At 33.9% G+C, this 19,033-nt stretch overlaps 1 protein-coding gene across 4 annotated transcripts in view; it reads left to right on the forward strand.

Moving 5' to 3' along the window:
* The window catches only part of Zeb1 (zinc finger E-box binding homeobox 1), a 158,579-nt gene that overhangs the window by 116,314 nt on the left and 23,232 nt on the right, over positions 1 to 19,033 (forward strand). For 3 of the 4 annotated variants that reach the window (XM_013014716.1, XM_013014714.1, XM_013014717.1), the window contains 2 exons: positions 8,123 to 8,182; positions 15,652 to 15,813. Coding sequence is in view for 2 of the 4 variants with exons in the window: in XM_013014714.1 (XP_012870168.1) it covers positions 8,123 to 8,182; positions 15,652 to 15,813 (222 nt within the window). In the remaining 2 variants the exon portion in view is untranslated. The remainder of the gene's footprint in view (positions 1 to 8,122; positions 8,183 to 15,651; positions 15,814 to 19,033) is intronic. The other variant, XM_013014715.1, reaches the window with a different exon arrangement.

A 19,033-nucleotide genomic window follows, 5' to 3' on the forward strand; every position in this document is an offset into this window, starting at 1 on the left:
AAAAACAACTTTTAGCTACTAAAATTATGTGATTATGATTTTTTTTAAAAAGCTTGTCATGTTTAAAGAAAAAAGTTGAAATTAGCTGCCATGATAGAATAAACTACAATCAAGAAAAAACACCTAATATAATTCCTAAAAATGAAAATATGGAATAATAGGAATTCAAATTTTGATGAATACTAAACAGTGAACTAAAAAAATTACACAAAGTGGAACTTATGTTGACCTTGTTGTTACCAATGTATTGTATCTAGTTCCTTCTTATTATTTTATTTCATTTTCCTTTTTCCATTGGTTTATCCCTGGCAATCACTGTCTTTTATTCTGCTACCCTGCGTCTTTAATATACATTATCTGACTTGGGGAAGGGAAAGGAATAACAAAATGCTGAAAAAAGATGAAAGGATGACCCACTGAACAACTATTCACAAGACACTATGTTGGAAATGAACTTCACAACTTGGAGCAGGGGAAGAGTAAGGAAGGGAAGAGATAGTGGGAGAAAAACAAAGGAGGGGGGTAACAATGTTTGACAAGAAATGTACTCATTACCTTACTCATGTAACTGTAACCCCTCTGTATAGCATCATTACCATAAAATAAATAAATTTTAAAAGAATAAAAAATATGAAAACCAGGTTAAGAGAAATAGAAATAAGGTATATATCCTAATTCTAAATAAGGAATGGGGATGCCATAATATCTGAAGGAATAATGATTGATTTTTTCAGAATTAATGGATTACACACAAAATTACAAACTCAAGAAACACAACAAATCTCAAGAGGAGTAAATAGGAGAGAGAGTTATGTGAACAAATGACCAAATATTAGCTTACAGTACTTGTTCTCTGAGAGCATTAATTTTTGCAATTACACACAAAACTAGCTTTACGATGTGAGCCCTGAAGTCTTGTCAAGATGCTAGCACTCTAGTGTAGTGCAGAGGAAAAAAACTATAAGCAAAAGAAGAAGCATAGAGTGGTCAGTGATATTCTGCAGTAGATATAAGCACGTGAAACAGTGTTCACACATCTGTAGCATAATATAAATCAAGGGTTTAGATTACATTGGAAAACATCACATACTACTATCATGTTAAGTATATAATAAGTACCCTGGAAAAGCTGTTCGTATCTTACTAAAATCTCAAATTACAAATTTCTCAAAAGGATTACAGAGAAGGAACATTATTTTTATAAATAGCAAATTAGGACATGTTCTTTACCAAAGACAAATAGCATTTCTGGAGTAATGAAGTATTATTAACTTAAAATAATACCAACTTTTGATTTGCTTTATGGAAAATGGAGTATGATTTGTCAATGTTCCCACATATTTATATTAATTTTATTAGATGTTGTGGCTTATTTGGGAGCCAGTGGCTCCCAAATGTAATCCTAGCTATTAAGGAGGCTGATATCTGAGTATTATGGTTCATAACTAGCCAGGGCAGGAACCCCCCCCCCAAAAAAAAAAAGCTGGAAGTGGAGGTATAGCTTAAGTGATAGAGCACTACTAGCCTTCAGCAAGAAAGCTCAGGGACAGTGCCCAGGCCCTGAGTTCAAGCCCCAGGACTGTCATCCACACACACAAAAAAAAGAGATTGTGTTTCAGCCCCAACTTGTGCCATGTCAGTTTAACTATTTTAAGTATTTACACCTTGAGCTTTTGAGACACTTGTTTTAACAAGAGTGCCTCAAACCTTCAATATAAGGTCATATATATATAAGTCACCTGATTATTTGAAATGTTTAACATGTTAGCTGTTTCTAAATGTTTTGATATTGTTGAGTTTTTAAAAATCCCAATGGTGCTGGGGCTGGGAAGGTGGCTCAGTGGTAGAGTGCTTGCCTTGCATGCATGAGGCCCTCAGTTTGATTCCTCAGCACCACATAAGCAAAAAGAAAAAAGCCAGAAGTAGCGCTGTGGCTCAAGTGGTAGAGCGCTAGCCTTGAGCTGAAGAGCTGAGGGACAGCGCCCAGGCCCAGAGTTCAGGCCCCATGACCCGACCCAAAAAAAACAAAAAACAAAAAAAAAATCTCAATGGTGACAAAGAGAATTAAGTCTGTAGAAATGTTCACTAAAATACCAATGTGGTGAAAACTTATTTATCCCAAGACAAATATTTAAGACTGATCTTACTGTCCATAAAAGTAAAGATTTCTTGGGCACAAATGATGAGAAGAATGCAAAGAATATACAAATTTGTTGGCCAGGTTCTACTTATAGTTTAACTTATTCTTCAGAAATTTTCCCAGACATACGTGGTATGTGACACAGGAAAAAAAATATTAGCACATTTTTTTAGTTCACTGAATTACTGTCTTCAAATCCCCTTTTCCATCTGTAAAATGAAAATACAGGACTTGATAACCCCGGGGTTTTTTCAGCTCTAATTATAAAAGTTCCATTTGTATTCATGTGCAGCACTAATGTTTACATACTTCTGAACATTTCAGTGTTTGAAGGTGACATTAATGAAGAAATCTGAGCTCCCCACAAGGCTGAAACCCAGATGTATATTGTACTTTCTTTGGCTATTAAAGTATATAGACAAAATATTGTTACACAAAGTATTTCTTTTTGCATACCTTACTCATAATATATACATTTATTACTATTTGTATTTCATTTTTCTTCATGTTGTGAATATGAGTACTGTCATGGTTATATAGGTAAACAAAAAGATATACACAGAAATATTAGCCCTCCTCCAGTGCCTGTTACCCTATTCATTCTTATTTTCCCTCTACTTAGTAAAGACATTCCAAATTATAGAAATTTAAGGGGCTGGGAAGGTGGCTCAGTGGTAGAGCGCTAGCCTTGAGCTGAAGAGCTGAGGGACAGCGCCCAGGCCCAGAGTTCAGGCCCCACGATTGGATCCAAAAAAAGAAAGAAAGAAATTTAAGTTCATCTGAAACTTCTTTTGTATACCAAAATTAAACATAACCAAATATACCCTTAGAAAATAATAGCGACATAGATCCTTAATGAAGGATAATGTAACCCAAGTTTCTCAGCAGTTTATAATGTGAAAAAAAGGACAAAGGAAAAACTATGGCATTTTGTTGAAGTTGGGAGTAGCAATATGAATTCATACTTACTAATGTATTTTAAAATGCATACATGAAAACAGATGAGACATGCATTACTATACATACTTACTCTGCATATATTTTCCAGTTGTATCTTCTGAGAAGACATGGAACATTGGCACTGACTAGAAACTAGTAGCCTAGTGCCCAGATTTGGGATATTTAAATACCAATAAAAGGCACCAAGATTACTCAGAAATCATTCTGGAGCTAGATGTGAAAAAATACAGGATGAGTGTTAAACATTGTGTGTGGATAGATAAATAAATGAATGAGTGAAATGAAATGATAAAGTATGGGAGGAATATTTGAAAACACAAAACCCAATGTAAATGGGCTCCCAACAGCAGAATCTAGAACAATATTTGTAGAAAATAAGCAATAGCATTGGATATTTCCAGGATGGCTGCAGTGTTTAGTTTCATTTCCTTAGTGCCAAGGGAGGTTGAATGTAATTTGATGTATTTATTTGCCATCTATATATTCTCTTTAGTGACACATCTATTAATGTTTTCTGCTTCCTCTCTGAGTTTATTACTATAGCTTTAGAGAAAATCTTGAAATCTGGAAATGTGATTTCTCCAGCTTAATTTTTCCAAGATAGTTTTGATGATTATTTCTTTGCCTTTCCTTGTAAATTTGAGAATAATAGCCTTATATAAATTAAATATAATCATTCTGGAATTTTGACTTGAATTGTGTTAAATCTGTAGATCAGCTTGGGGAACTCACTTTTTTATGTTGAAGATTCTTGAAATTCATAAACCTAGTTTGTCTCCGTATTTATGTAGGTCTTTGATTTCTAATATCAGTATCTAATAATTTCAGAATATAAATTGTTCACATACTTTGTGACATTTACACATATATATTTCTTTTTATATTTTTGTGACAATAGAAATGGGAATTCTTTTCCCTTTTCTTTTTTATTGTCTTTATATAGCTGTACAAAAGGTTTCAATTTAACACATACAGGTTTCTTTTTTGGAGGAAGGACTATTTTGAATGGCTGGAGGTACTTTACAGCTGTTCATTGCTGGTATATAGCAACATGACTTCTGTGGGTCAACTTGGTTATTTGTGCTTTATCCATCTTACCTGATCTTATTTCAGGTATATTCTTTTATCTTTACCTACCTTAACATGTCTTTGTGGATATTATATACTGTCTGTTTCCAATAACCAAACTGAGGAGAAGTCTAAACCAGGATTTTCGGCTGACAGATGTAAAAAATGGAACTTTTAAAATTTAGGATATAATAATAATCAGTCCAATCCTTTGAATGGTTCTTTCCTGCAATTGATAATAAATCTTCTGGATTTTTAATTAAAATGAATTGCATTTGCTATCTTTGTTCTTAACTAGGGATTTTATCTTATTACCAAAATAAGTAAGCTCCATTTATTTTATCTAAATGTCTATTTCCCTTTAAACTTATTTTAATAGAATTTTTATATAATTAGTGATGGATTGTAATTATAGAGACAAGTCATGGAGTTACCAATTCACAAGTAAAACAGAGAGATCTTGTAAACTCTTTACCAGTTTCTCCCACTATTGACACTTTCCAAAATTAGAATTGTAATAATTGATAATTGATACTCCTTGGTAATCATTAATCTTTTCTCCATTTTTATAATTTCTTGATATCAAGAATGTAATTAAATGAACTCACACATAGTGTAATCTCAGATTGTCTTTTTCAATCTCTATGAACTCCTGCATGTATCAATAGATTGTTCTTTTTAATAGCTGAGTAACAGTAAATTATTTTTCGGGCTATATTTTGTCATTATTTGAAAAAACATAGCCCTCTTACTCAGGAATTTTCTCATTTATATATTTGCTTTGGAATTTAGATTAAAACAAACCTTAGAACATCTTATGTTTCTTGTACACTATATTTAAGATAATCAGTTATAAGATGTTGACGTACTTTCTTATGGAAATAAAAGTAGATTTGATTACCGTCTTATAATTCCTGAACTAGAAGTAAGATGAGAACACATAGGGCAAATTAAAGGGTAAAAGGCATAGAACGTCCTCCACAAGCATGCCTTCATGCTTGTCCTTGCGAGGAGCAGGAAGGAGCTTGTTCCTGGCCAGCACTTCTGCAGTTGAGAGGATTGTGTTCATGCCACAAGCCCACATTAGGGCATGTTCTGCTGTGTAAGTGACAAGAGTTTCACTCCTCAACCAAACTCCAATCCCAATCATGAAGGAAAGATTGCAGAGTTTACGTTATGGGTAATAACCCAGGAGTATATTCTAGAAGGGGAAGAAGCAGAGGAAGAGGAGTCGTTAAATACCAAAGAAGCTAGATCTTAAGCCAAGCAGAGAGACAGAAATCATTTAAATGAATTACAGACAGATCTTAAGCTAGCTTTGACAACTATAATTTAAAGAATTAGCAATATTCAAAATGTCTTTTTTACCTCTGAGACCCAGGTCTCCATCTGAACAAGTAATAACTCTTGAGTTTCATTCGATAAAAATGAAAGGGCATAGAGATACAGTAATAAGTAACTGCACTTCCATCCTATGATTTCTCAATTAGCATGTTATTCATTTTGGTTTAAGTAGAATCCTTGAAGAAGGGAAAGAAGAGGGAAAATACTAGCGATATCCAAAACTTTGCCAGCAGTGTGTTTATGCTGTCATTTTATAAACACTTTGCGTGAATTTTTGTCATTGTCCTGATGGGAAGTGTGACAGATAATCTTCAGAAGTTAATCTCATTGAGGATCACAAAGGTTCAATAGCTGTGGTTACATGATCATATAGATGTTTACTGAAATGAACTCTAAGAAATGGAAAAGAGTTTTTATGGGTTTGGGGTGTTTTTTTCTCTTTTGTTACTGTTTTTGATTTCTATATCTTTGTCTTATATGCATGTTTATCTGATTGAGGAAGGAAAGGGGAACACAGAAATGTTCAGACAAAGGTGAACAAATACAGCAGTAATACTCACTAGAGACTATGTTGAAAATGAGCTATACAAATTGTGGGGGGAGAGGGTCAAGAGAAAAAAACGAAATTAGGAAAGAGGTGACACTGTTCAAAAAAATGTACTCATTACCTCACTTATGTAACTATAACCCCTGTGTATATATAACCCCTTAAAACTTGACTTATGTAACTATAACAATAAAAAAGAAACTAAGAGAAGTTAATTCTCATCATTTACTTTAGTGTTTTAATTTTGATCTGAAAAGTTGTGCACATAAAGTTCTCACTTAGTGAACATCTCTATGTTTTTATGTAAAAGTTAATGAGTAAACAAAGTCTTCTGAATAAAAACTGATAATTCAAGGCACTTAAATATATGATTTAACAGCATGCAAAAATCTTTATTTCAACAATCAAACTTATGAGAGATCTAACTTTGGGTTTTAACTGACATTTTCAGTGGGATTTAAAAAACTGACATTCAGTGGGATTTAAAAAACTGACATATTCAGTGGGGTGTAAAAAAATATATTTTAGCATGACTTTGTAAATACTCTGATCATAATTATGACATGTACTCCTAATAATTAAAAATGAAGTTTTAACTCCTTCATTTTTTATGTATGTACATGTTCTTAATAAAATATTATAATAGATGAAATGTATGTGAAGATATAAATGTAATTGCTTGCCAAAAAACTGCATTTATTTATAGTATATTTATTTTGAAGCTATTCAGTGGAATTAGTCTACTACAGACTTAGATGGCAATGGCAAATGACAAGCATCTAAAAATATCCTTTAGTACCTCCATAATGGCTAGTGTTGTGGCTCCAGGCTGTAATTGCAGCTACTTGGGAGACAAAGACCAAGAAGATTGTGGTTAGAAGACAGCCAGAACAAAAAGTTAATGAGATTCCATCTCAACACATGAGCCGGGAGGAGTGGTGGTATATTTTTTTAACACGAGCTAGAAAATAGATATAGGTAGGAGAACTCCAATCTGAAGCCAGCCATACGTGAAACTGTAAGATCCTATCTGAAAAATAACTAAAGCAGGAAAGGACTGCGGACATGTTCCAAGTAGTAGAGCACCTACCCAGCAAGCACAAAGCCCTGAATTCAAACCCCAGAAATGTATATTAATAGTTAAATAATGGATAGAGTAGATATTATAATGCTTTGAGGGTTTGCTTTGGGCACAATGATATTTGGTTAGTTTTTCTTATTTTCTACTCCTGGAGTTAGAAAACGAAGAGTGTATTAAAAAGTGGACTTGGGAGTGATTCTGATCCACTTTCCACATCTAATAGCTGTGTATCCATGGGAAGGTTATTTCGTTTCTTCAAGCCCCAAGTTATGTTTTGCTCCATTAACTTATAAGAAGGATTGTTATTAAGTTTCTACCATACATAGCATAGTGCTAGAACATGGAAATTTGTGTTTTATAGTCATATGTAGAAAAAGAGATCCTACTTCTATGAAGTAGGATCTTAACATATTAACAATATCCAGTATGCTTATATAGGTTGAAAATCTGTATATCCAAAATTTGAAACTTGTTGAGTTATACAAGACACAACTAGTAGAAAATTACATACTTGGCTTACATGTTACAGGTTACATGTAAACTTAGGGACTCTAAAACTATTGTATCAAATTGTCTTCAGGCTATGTTTATAAGTATATGTAACATTAATAAATTTCATATCTAGACTTGAATCTGTCCTATAATATATACAGGCTAGTAGTCCAAAATCTAAAAAAAGGCTGAAATCCCAAATATATCTGGTCCCAAGCAATTCAGATAAAGGATATTCAACCTATAATTCTAAAATATGTATAATTACAGATTTATATCTAAATCTGTACTGATTTTTGTTTCTTTACAATGTCTTTGTAATTTTGATAAAACATCTTTATAAGACTTTCCTTTTCAAGGGTACATTAACATATGTATAAAAATCCATATTAAATATAATCTTACCTAAGAGTTTCCTTCTCACGTGTCTAGAAATTAAAATGTTTGTGTGACATGTATCTATTTAATCCCTGTTCTTCCATTTCACCAGGAAAGGAAGGGCAAGGAATCCTGGGGCCTGAAGCTCAGGCAGGTGACGCAGGATGCACAGGTACTCTTGCCATTTTCTTCCACAACCTTCAAAGGAGGCCATTTGGGACACTGGCTATTTCCATTAGTAAACCCTAAGTTTAGTCTGTCTCTTATTTATCATACCTCCTAAAAATGTTTAAGCCTTTAGACCTATGAGTTACTAATTTTAAAAAAAACCTAACAGATATTTAAATGGACAACAGAATTATTTAACATTTTTTCTATTCTACAATAGAATAAATATAATTTACAGATAGCCTAAAAATAAGTCATTGAAAATTTAAACATATCTTTTTTACCAACATCATAAAAATGCAGTTCTAGTAACTAATTTTAGTTTCACTATTAGTTAATGTAATCTGCTTTGAATTACCCACCAAACAGAAAGCAGAAGAGAGAAAATATGAGTTATCTATAAATCAGAGGAGAATCATGAATACTGATAGGTTGAGTGAACATGTTACAACAAATAAGAATCACTTTTTGTCTTGTAGTTTCAATGAATGAAAGGGCCCAAATGAATTCAAATTATAGTAAGGAAGAAAATTTGTTTCCAAGTGACTAAAAGTGCATACTACCTGAGACTTTAGGTTATTCCTCTGTAATTGATTGAGATCAGATTTAAGAAGCAAAAGAGTAAAATAAAAAATGTAAACCAAGTCTACATACTAGAATGTAAATTTGAAAAATGAATTCCAAATTATTAAAAACATTTCTTTAAATTACTATACTTGTGAAAATATAGTATTTTTTTCACTACAGGTTATTTCTATCATATAGTTCTACTTAATTTTTATTCTTTCTCTTTTATGGCTTAATAGGGATTCTTTTCTTTTGAAATACATTTTAGAGATATTCTCTAGTCTCTTATAACTATCTTCCACTGTGTGTGTGGTTCCTGGTTAATGTCAGAACAGTTTTTATCTATAACAAAAGCTATTGAATAAAGGTAAATTCCAGAATGATGAACCAATAATAGAGTATCTGATTATCTATGGCATCTACAACCTAAACTTTATATTCTTCCTTTAACTTGAACATGTGTGACTAACACGAATAATGTATTCAAGTGTAATAATTATCAAATATTCATTATATAGGATAAGGGGTTTTTAGTAACACAATGCCATAAATATATAAGCTGGATATTTGTTATTAGAACAAAAGTATTGTTAGTAAACACAAATAGTGCTTATTACTCTTTTACATAATGTTAAACTTTGATGACATAAGTACTATATCATCAGTTATGAAGACATTTGTCCTTTTAGGCAAAATACTATGTAAAAAGACACCCATAGTTCCAAGTTTATAGTATTAAGCTCACAGTTTTCACTTCTCTATAAAAATATATTTGCTAATACATAAATTCCCTCAATAAATCTGTCTAGAAAGCAGAGTAGCCATTTATATTAACTAAAGTTTCTGCTAAAATGTAGGGCCTACCTCACTACGAGAAGATAATCCCTGCTGCATTATTCCTAGAGCATTCCTAGAGCAGCCATTTAATAAAGCTCCAAAATATGTAGCTTTAAGGTAAAAAAATTGGAAGTTAAACTTTTAACACGTTTTAGCTATTAAGCTTAAAACTATATTTTGTCCTTGATTTGTTACTTCCTTGGCTTCTAATTGCACAAATCACTCTCATTAGTTTACAACTCTGTTAGATCTTGCCTATAGCTGATTTACTTTTGAAGTTCATGAAGTTAAGAGATCTTTAGGCTGAACATAGTGTAGTGTTCAGAGAGTGAAATAGTCACTAAAAACATCCTTTGTTCCTTCTGAGCATCCCTTTTGTTTATGTAGTTAGTAGATTTACAAGCTTTGTTTTTCTAGTTCTGGGGCTTGAAGTCAGGGCCTGGGTGCGTTCCTGAAACTTTTTTTTTTCTCAAGACTAGCGCTCTACCATTTGAGCCACATCTCCACTTTTGGCTTTTTTGCTGTGCAATTGACTAGCCTCAAATTGCCATCCTCAGATCTCAGCCTCTTGAGTAGCTAGGACTACAGAAGTGAGCCACAAGCACTCAGCAGTTTTAAAAAGTTTTAAAAATTGAGAATAAAGGAAGAAGCCTAGGATACTTTATTCTCTATGAGAAAAAAAGAGGTAAATAAAAATTTTTAATTTTTCTTTTAAATATTTACACTCTTAAGATTGTGATTGGAATTCTATATTCTGTTCTTTAACAGAACTCTGGAGTTTTGTTCTTAAAACTAAATTATCCCTATAAAAATACAAAAAACTAAATTATCATTATGTATCTCCATGTGTTTACCCAGTCTAAGACTTAAATATGTAAGGTTTTCATTCGTAAGTCCATGAAATTTGTTTTCCAATGTTCATGATGTGTACCTCCTAAACTTTACATATTTTTATGTTATTTTTAAGTTGTTTTTAAATTTTATATATAATAAGGCTTCTGGTTTTAGCTTGATAATAGGCTTGGTAAATGTGAGTTAATGAACATAGTGTAGTTTAGTAGAAAGGACCTAGAATTTTAAGTATCAGATACCTAAATCGTCTGCTGTAATTGTAATGTATTTTTTTCTACATGAGCTAAGGAAAAATATGAGAAGATTTCTATAATTTTTATCAAGGAGAATTTTGTGAAATAATGATACTCCCCTTGCAGAAATGCATGTATGAAAACTATTGTGTAGCATTTACTACATGCCAGATGCAATGTTAGTGAAAGCATTAAATTAATGCAATCCTCACAACAACCCTTAGAGTTACTGCATTTATCTAAACTTGATAGCATGTAAAATAATTAAATATTGCCTTGCAAACATATTAATGTACATAATTTTTCTGCATTTTGTAGTAAATGGAAACAATTTGTAGCATACTAAAGATTGACACCACTATTATTTGTAATACAGCAGTTTAATACCTACTACCATTCAGTTTTGTAAAAGATCAGTAAACTCCATATGAGTCAGAAATGTTATAATGTTTGCCTTATATTTGCCCTCTATATGGAATATAGACTTTTATTTTATGAATGTGTACATGTATGTGTGTGTGTGTGTGTGTGTGTGTGTGTGTGTGTATTTTGTTGGCAGTACTGGGAATTGAACTGAGGGCCTCTCTTGCTAGGTCAGGCCCTCTAACCACTTAACCCTACACCTCCAACCCCTTTTCGCATTATTTTCAAGATAGAGTCTCACTCTTCGCTCTACCTAACCTGAACTGTGATCTTCCTATTTGTGCTTCCTCAAGTCTGTGGGAATAGCAAGCACATACAACTGCACCTAGTCATCATGCTTCCCCTGTAGCTGGATGACAGGCACATACCTGCACCCAACCATTGCGCTCTCCCTGTAGCTCCAATAATGCAGATGACCTTGCACCCACTCATTTGCTTCCCCTTGTGCTGGGATGGCAGGTACACGCCACTGTGCCCAACCGTTGATTGAGATGGAGTTTCCTGAATCTTTATGCCCAGGCTTGCCTTGAACCACAATATCCCAGTCTCCTACCAAGTAGCTAGGATAACCTGGTTAAGCAACTGTATCTTGCCTGTAAAATGTTATGCTAACATAATATATATTTTCTGTTTGAAAATATTTTTGATCAGCTGTTATTTTAAAAAAATGTATGTAAGTTGAAATTAAAATTTTTCTCTAGTTTTTAGGGATCTCGAGTACTGATTTAAAATTATATAATGTCTAATCACATTAGTAGTTGAAACTGACCACACATAAATGTATCACACATTTTAATAATTGTTAAAGAACAATGTTATTGAAGATAAGATATTTTAGTTTCTTCATGTAACAGCTTAATATTACTTTTTATGCTGGCCTTAAACTCAAGATCCTCTTGCCTTAGCATATACCACCTCACCTGGCTTAATGTTACATATTTGTGAAAGAAAAAGTGTTTAAGCTGGGAGCCAGTGTCTCACACCTGTAATCCTAGCTGCTCAGGAGGCTGAGATTTGAGGATTGCAGTTCAAAGCCAGCCTGGGACTCTTATCTCCCAACAAACCACTAGAAAACCAGAAGCGGCTCAAGTGGTAGTACTAGCCTTGAGCTGAAGAGCTCAGGGATAGGACTCAGGCCCAGAGTTCAAGCCCCATGACCAACAAAAAGAAGGAAGGGAGGGAGGGCAGAGAAAGGAAAGAAAGGAAGAAAGAAATAAGAAGGAAGGAAGGAGGAAGGAAAGGAAAGAAAACGAACGAAAAAGTGTTTGATATTAATGCTGTTTGGGTTTTGTTGTTGTTTTGTTTTGGTTAGCACTGAGATAACCCTAATTCTCAAATAATGAAAGAAAATTAAGGTTGGGAAGGTGGCTCAGTGGTAGAGTGCTTGCCTTGCATGCATGAGGCCCTGGGTTCAATTCCTCAGCACCACATAAGCAGAAAAAGCCGGAAGTGGTGCTGTGGCTTAAGTGGTAGAATGCTAGCCTTGAACAGAAGAGCTGAAGGACATGGCCCAGGTGCCGAGTTCAGGCCCCATGACCAGCAAAAAAAAAAAAAAAGGAAATTATAAAAATTTGATATAACTGAGCTATTTAATTCCTTTTACACCTTTAGACTTATATGTCAAGAGTTGTGTTTGTTGGTCAATAAAAATGTTTTCAGAAAAAAAATGTTTTTAGTATCCTGTCAGTAAAGTACTTATTTAATTTTGTTGAAAACAAAAATTCAAAACGATGTAATATTCAAATAATTTGTTTTTTAGTCATTAGAATTACTCACAATTTTATTTCAGTACTTTTTGTTAATATGGTTTTAAATTTGTAAGAATCTGTCTTATTACATGTACTATTAATCAGTACCTTATTTAATCCAATTTCTGGATAGTTTTACCTATTAACCTGACTTAGCAAAGACAGTACTAAAATGCAAGTCAGTCAAATCTTTTTCTAACTTTTGTAAGAAATAATACTATACCTTCATTATTCCAATTAAAATGACTGTGTCAATATACTAAGAAGTGTTTTAATTTATTCAAATAAGGAAATGTATGAGGAATATAGAAACTTAATAAATAAGAATATATGTCTACATAACTACATCTCATAAAATCAATTATTTATCAATAATTACACAGGCTTCTGTATAAACTTTTTATAATACCCAATAGTGGAGCCAGGATTAAGATGGCATAAATCTAACCTAATTTTTATAATTTATAAAATCTTTTCCTCCAAATTAGAATAAGTACAGATAAGCTTATACATGTTACTGACAAAGATTCATGTAGAAAATACAGATTGGAATCCTAAAAGTATATGCTATTTAAAAGCTCCCAGTTCCAATAGCTAGTATGTGTGGGTGTGGTTTTTTGTTACAAGGATGTAGAAAATATTAACATTTTTATAAGACAAGTAATTATAAATTGAAAAAATATCCTAACAATTTTGGTGGCATTGGAGGTTGAACCCAGGTCCTCATATTGTCTAGGCAGTTGTTCTACCACTTCAGCTTTGCCCTGCCAGCCTTCTGTTCTTGAATTTTTGAGATAGAATCTCACTAACTTTGCTAGAATGGCTTGTGACTTGAAAAACTCTGGCCTCTCACCTCCCAAGTAGCTGAGATTACATACATGTATTACCATACCCAGCTTCATAACAATTTAATTTAAAAATAGTTTTTAACTAGCATGTCAAATTACTTGAGAAAATACATAAAATTTGAATTTTATTAGTTTTATCAAGTTTAATTTGAAATTTTTAAGTTGCGTTTAAAGGGCTCAATGTCACTAAGATACAATTCTTTAACTGTTCAAAAATGCTTATTTTTCCAGCTAATGAACAGTATTTGGGAATGCTTTTTGATTTGCCTTCATCAGTTTCCTGAAGTACAATGAGCTATTATTTAATAATAGGGTGTAACATATGAAGTCATCAAAGGAATTTTTCTTCTCTTCTTTGACTGTATGATTATATATTGATTCAAGAACCATCCCCTTTACAGTGGACATGCTTATACCTAACAGAAGTCATTTCTGTGGAAAGACTGGAAGACCTATAGTTGCTTTGTGCTACTTCAGTTAACCAATAAGGAGTGTGCCCAGGCAGTGATTTGAACTTTTCCCTTAGACATGCTAGACATTTTATACTGCAAAACAAAATACCATATTAATATAATGGAGGGAAGCAGAAATTGCTCTTTTCTCATGTTTTCTTGTAAAAAACAAAAGTAAGAATAAAGGATTCTGGGGTGGGGACGTGGGTAAAAAAACTGAAGTTAAAAGTCTTGAAAATGATGAAAAAGCCAGGTGGAAGATACTTATACACAGCCATTTTAATTTGTCCCCATTTCAATCCACCAGCAAGTGCTGTTTTTACAAAATTAGAATGTACAGTTCAGTTTTACATCTATAAAAACATCATCCATGAGGTACCTGGGAATCTTGTTTACCCACCAGTCACCACCAGCATTACTCCAGTCCCCTCCAGAGCCAGTGCAGAAGATGGAGGAGAGCCATAGCCCAGCAAGGCAGCACCCTGAGCTGGCTTCTCAAACTGAACTCATTCTACTCCCTTAAACTTTCTTAGCATAAAAAAAGAATAAAACATGTCTCTGCCACAATCCCATGGTCAAGCATTTATTGAGACAGAAATAGAGAAATAATAGCTTTGTTTATATAGGAATCCTAAAGGAGATGCAAAGCAATTTTTATTTATTCGATTTACTTTTAATGAACCCAAAATATATCAATCAAATCTAACTGCAGATAAGTATTAAAGCTATTTAGTAAAAAGCCAGCTTGCCAAAAGAATACTTTATATGGGAAGGACTCAGAATCATTGTATGATTTTAAGTATTGTGATAGTTGTGAGCATAGGTGACCTTTAAGAATTTTTTCTTTATTGCTTTATCCTTAAGTGAGAAATAATTCAATCATCTATGTTGCTTTCTCTGAGTTTTGTTTATTAAGATGGACTAGAATTAGACTAAAGTTCAAAAGGGGATATGGTGAGATTTTTGGACATTATTATGGAGTCTATGTAGCCTGTACTAGTCTAGAACCCATCGTCTAGACCAGACTGGCTTCAACTTGAGATCCCCTGACCTGTTCCTTCCAAATACTGGGCTGCAGTCATAGGCCACTGGAACAGCTTATAATAGATTGCAAAAAAAGAATGTAATTCATTTATAATTCTTACTAAGCATCTCCTACAATTTCAAAAACAATCATATACTGCCCAGCACTAATGGCTCACACCTGTAATCTTAGCTATTCAGGAGGCTAAGATCTAAAGATTAAGGTTCAAAGATAGATAGGGCAGGAAAGTTTGTGAGATTTTTATCTCTAATTAATCACCAAAGCCAGACATAGAGCTTTGGCTCAAGCAGTAGTAGCACACTGACCTTGAACTACAAAGGTCAGGCCCTCAGTTCCAACCCTAGGACTGGGAACACAATAAAGAAAGTCATATACTCTCAGGATAAAGAATTTTTATTTTTTTTAGAAAACCTTTGTAACAACTTGGAAGTAAAATTGCCTTTTATTTTAAAAATATGTTTCTTTTAGTAAAAGATGACGAATGTGACTCAGATGCAGAAAATGAGCAAAATCATGATCCTAATGTTGAAGAGTTTCTGCAACAACAAGACACTGCTGTCATTTATCCTGAGGCACCTGAAGAAGACCAGCGGCAGGGAACACCAGAGGCCAGTGGTCATGATGAAAATGGTAAATAGAGATGAAAACTTGTTTCTCTTTCTCACTTTAAAGGATTACTGTTTCTATTACTCTACTATGAGAATCTAGTGTACGAAAGGAAATACTTTTATGAACTAAAATTTATTGTGGGTACCTGTAGAGAGAGAGTAGTCTTAGCAGTTAATGGGACATTGTCCACTATAATGGCATTATATTAAATTGGCTGCTCATGTATGTAGTGTACACACGATTGCATGTAAAATGCTTAGAACAGTAGTATCTAGACATCAGTTTTCATTTATTCAAATAGAAGCAGGCAGTAGAAAGAAAAACTAATTTGGCCCTTTGATTCATTATTTTTAGCAAGCAAAACATGTTGGTCTGGTTCAAAATATACTAAATTAGCGCTAACACTTTTTCTGCATCTGCTTTAGTCTGTTCTGATATGAACCCTCAGTTTACAAAGAATGGTCAAAGTTCAATAAAAAAGGTGTTAAGTACTCCTGAAAAGAAATAAGCTATCCTTCTGCTCTTTTAAGAACTGAGGTTAGAAACAAGAAGTTTCTAAAATGTTTAAGAATTAGTAAAATATTAATATTTTACTAAATCTGAAACTAGAGATGGTGGCCCGGTCCTTTAATCCAAGCTACTGGGGAGGTGGACACAGGAGGATTGTGGTTAGATGATAGCCCAGGCAAAAGTCAGCAAGACTGTCTCAAAAGCAAATAGGGTCACCATACCCTACTTTAGTACCATCTACTCAAGAGGCAGATGTAGAAGAATTCTGGTCCCATGCAAGCCCCAAAAGTGAGGTCTTATTTGACAAACAAATGAAACAGAAAAATAAGAAATTGTAGCTCAGAGTTCCCAGGTTCAATCCCTAGTACAGAAAAAAAAATCCCAAATTTGGCTTTAACTTCAACTTCCAAAAGTTCCCAGTGGAGGAATAAATTTACCTTATATTCCAATGATCAGCTTTGAATTCCTCTGGGAAATTGGGAAAGCTGCTATGAAAAATGAAAATAGATTCTATGGCACAGAATCTACTATATTGCTTTTGGTTTTGGGGTTTGTTTTTTTTTTGGCCAATCCTGGGGCTTGAGCTCAGGGCCTGGGCACTGTCCCTGAGCTTCTTTTGCTCAAAGCTAGCACTCTACCACTTGAGCCACAGTGCCACTTCTGGCTTTTTCTGTTTTATGTGGTACTGAGGAATCTAACCCAAGGCTTTATGCATGCTAACTTTACCATGAAGCCACATTACCAGGGAGGGGATGTGGACAGAAGGGAACGCTACTGCATTGTTGGTGGGAATGTAAAATTGTTCAACCACTTTGTAGTATGGATGTTCTTCAAAAGACTCCACATAGAGCTCCCCTATGACCCAGCAATCCCACTTTTTGGCATTTACCCAAATGACCATAAACAAGACCATACCAGCACTACTATGTTTACTGCAGCATTATTAACCATAGCTAAGATATGGAACCAACCCAGATGCCCCTTGATAGATGAATGGATAGAGAAAATGTGGTATATATACACAATGGGATCCTATGCCTCCATCAGAAAGAATGACATCGTCCCATTTGTTAGGAAATAGAAAGACTTGAAGAAAATTATGTTAAGTGAAGTAAGCCAGGCCCAAAGAAACATAGCTCCCATGGTTTCCCTTATTTGCAATAACTATATATGTTGGGACAAGCAGAAAAGCTCAGATAAGATGATGTTAAGCGAAATGAACCCCAAGATAGGGACACAAGTTGTTTTTTCTTCCTTGCTATTGTTTCTAATGTATTCATAAGGTAACGTGATTTTTTTTTTGTAGCTTTGTATGTTCCTCCCCCATAGTATAACCCCTGTTTTCACTGTATTTGATGATGGTATAATTTGGGGAGGGGAAGGGAAAAAACAAAATGCTTAAATAGGGATACAGATTGCCTCATTGCAACAATGAGATTTACAAGATGTTATGTCGAAAAATGAACTTTACAATTTAGGCGGCGGGGGAGGGTGGGGGAGAGGTTATAGTTGAGTAGGGGAAGATGGTAGGGGAAAAACAAAGGAGGAGGCAACAATGCTGGATAAGAAATATACTCATTACCTTGCTCATGTAACTGTAACCCCTCTGTACAGTATTTTCACAATAAAAAACTTACTTTAAAATATTGGAGCAGAGCCCTTTAGAGTAGTTTCCACCAGTGTGCCAGACAGATACATTTTTGAAGAATGCGGGTTACTAACTCTCAACTAAGACATTAGTACCCTGGTCAGCTACTTATATATTGTTACTGACATTGTAATGCTCTACCATTTCTTCTTTCATTTCTTACATTGAAAAAGCGATTATCCCTAGAAACTTTTTTTTATCTCTGTAGATTAAAAATGCTTTTCTGCTCTTTCCTTGAAAGTTATGAATAGTCTAATGTACCCCAGTAATTAATAATCACACATTTTGAATCAGTGGGGAAAAATTCAAGGGATATTTGAAAGGTTTTATATCACTGCTAATCAAAATGTTATGCTACCTGCCAAATAAAATTTAAAACATTAAAATTAAGGAATTCTGTTTTGAAAACTACAGGCAAGGCCACAGATACAAAAATGAATTGTACAATTTAAAAGTGGTCAGACTGTTGGGTACCAGTGGCTCATGCCTCTAATCCTTAACTGCTCAGGAGGCTGAGATCTGACAGTCACTGTTTGAAGCCAGCCCAGGCAGAAAAGTCAAGGAGATTAGATAGTAGACAACTCGGGGGGAGGCTGGGAAGGGATGTGAAGGGTAAACAAAGGAGGAGGCTGCAATGCTTGATAAGAAATGTACTCATTATCTTGCCCATGTAATTGTAACCCCTCTGTACAGTATGTTAACAAAAAATAAAAATTAAAATTAAAAAAAAGAAAGTAGACAACTCTATGATCCTGAAATAGGGACAGCTGGATTAGTAGAATTACATGGCATTATACTGCTAGAAATGAAATACCCAGGATGAAGGACTTTGACTCTTGCCATTATAACCACCTAAAATCAATAATGTAGACCACATATTCTGGCAAGAGGGTTCTAAATATTGGTTTCCCACTGGCCTGTACAAATAGAAAATTTATACTAGACAAAATATAACATGATTTCCTCCACAAAGAAGAGGGTTATATTAGAATCATTCCCAAGAGAAAATTATCTTATTCAAGTTTCTTTGCAAGCTGTTCTCAAAAATATACCAGTGCTATGGCTATTTGATAGTTAATAAAT

Source organism: Dipodomys ordii, unplaced genomic scaffold, assembly GCF_000151885.1.
Source record: "Dipodomys ordii isolate 6190 unplaced genomic scaffold, Dord_2.0 Scaffold24, whole genome shotgun sequence".
Taxonomy (NCBI): domain Eukaryota; kingdom Metazoa; phylum Chordata; class Mammalia; order Rodentia; family Heteromyidae; genus Dipodomys; species Dipodomys ordii.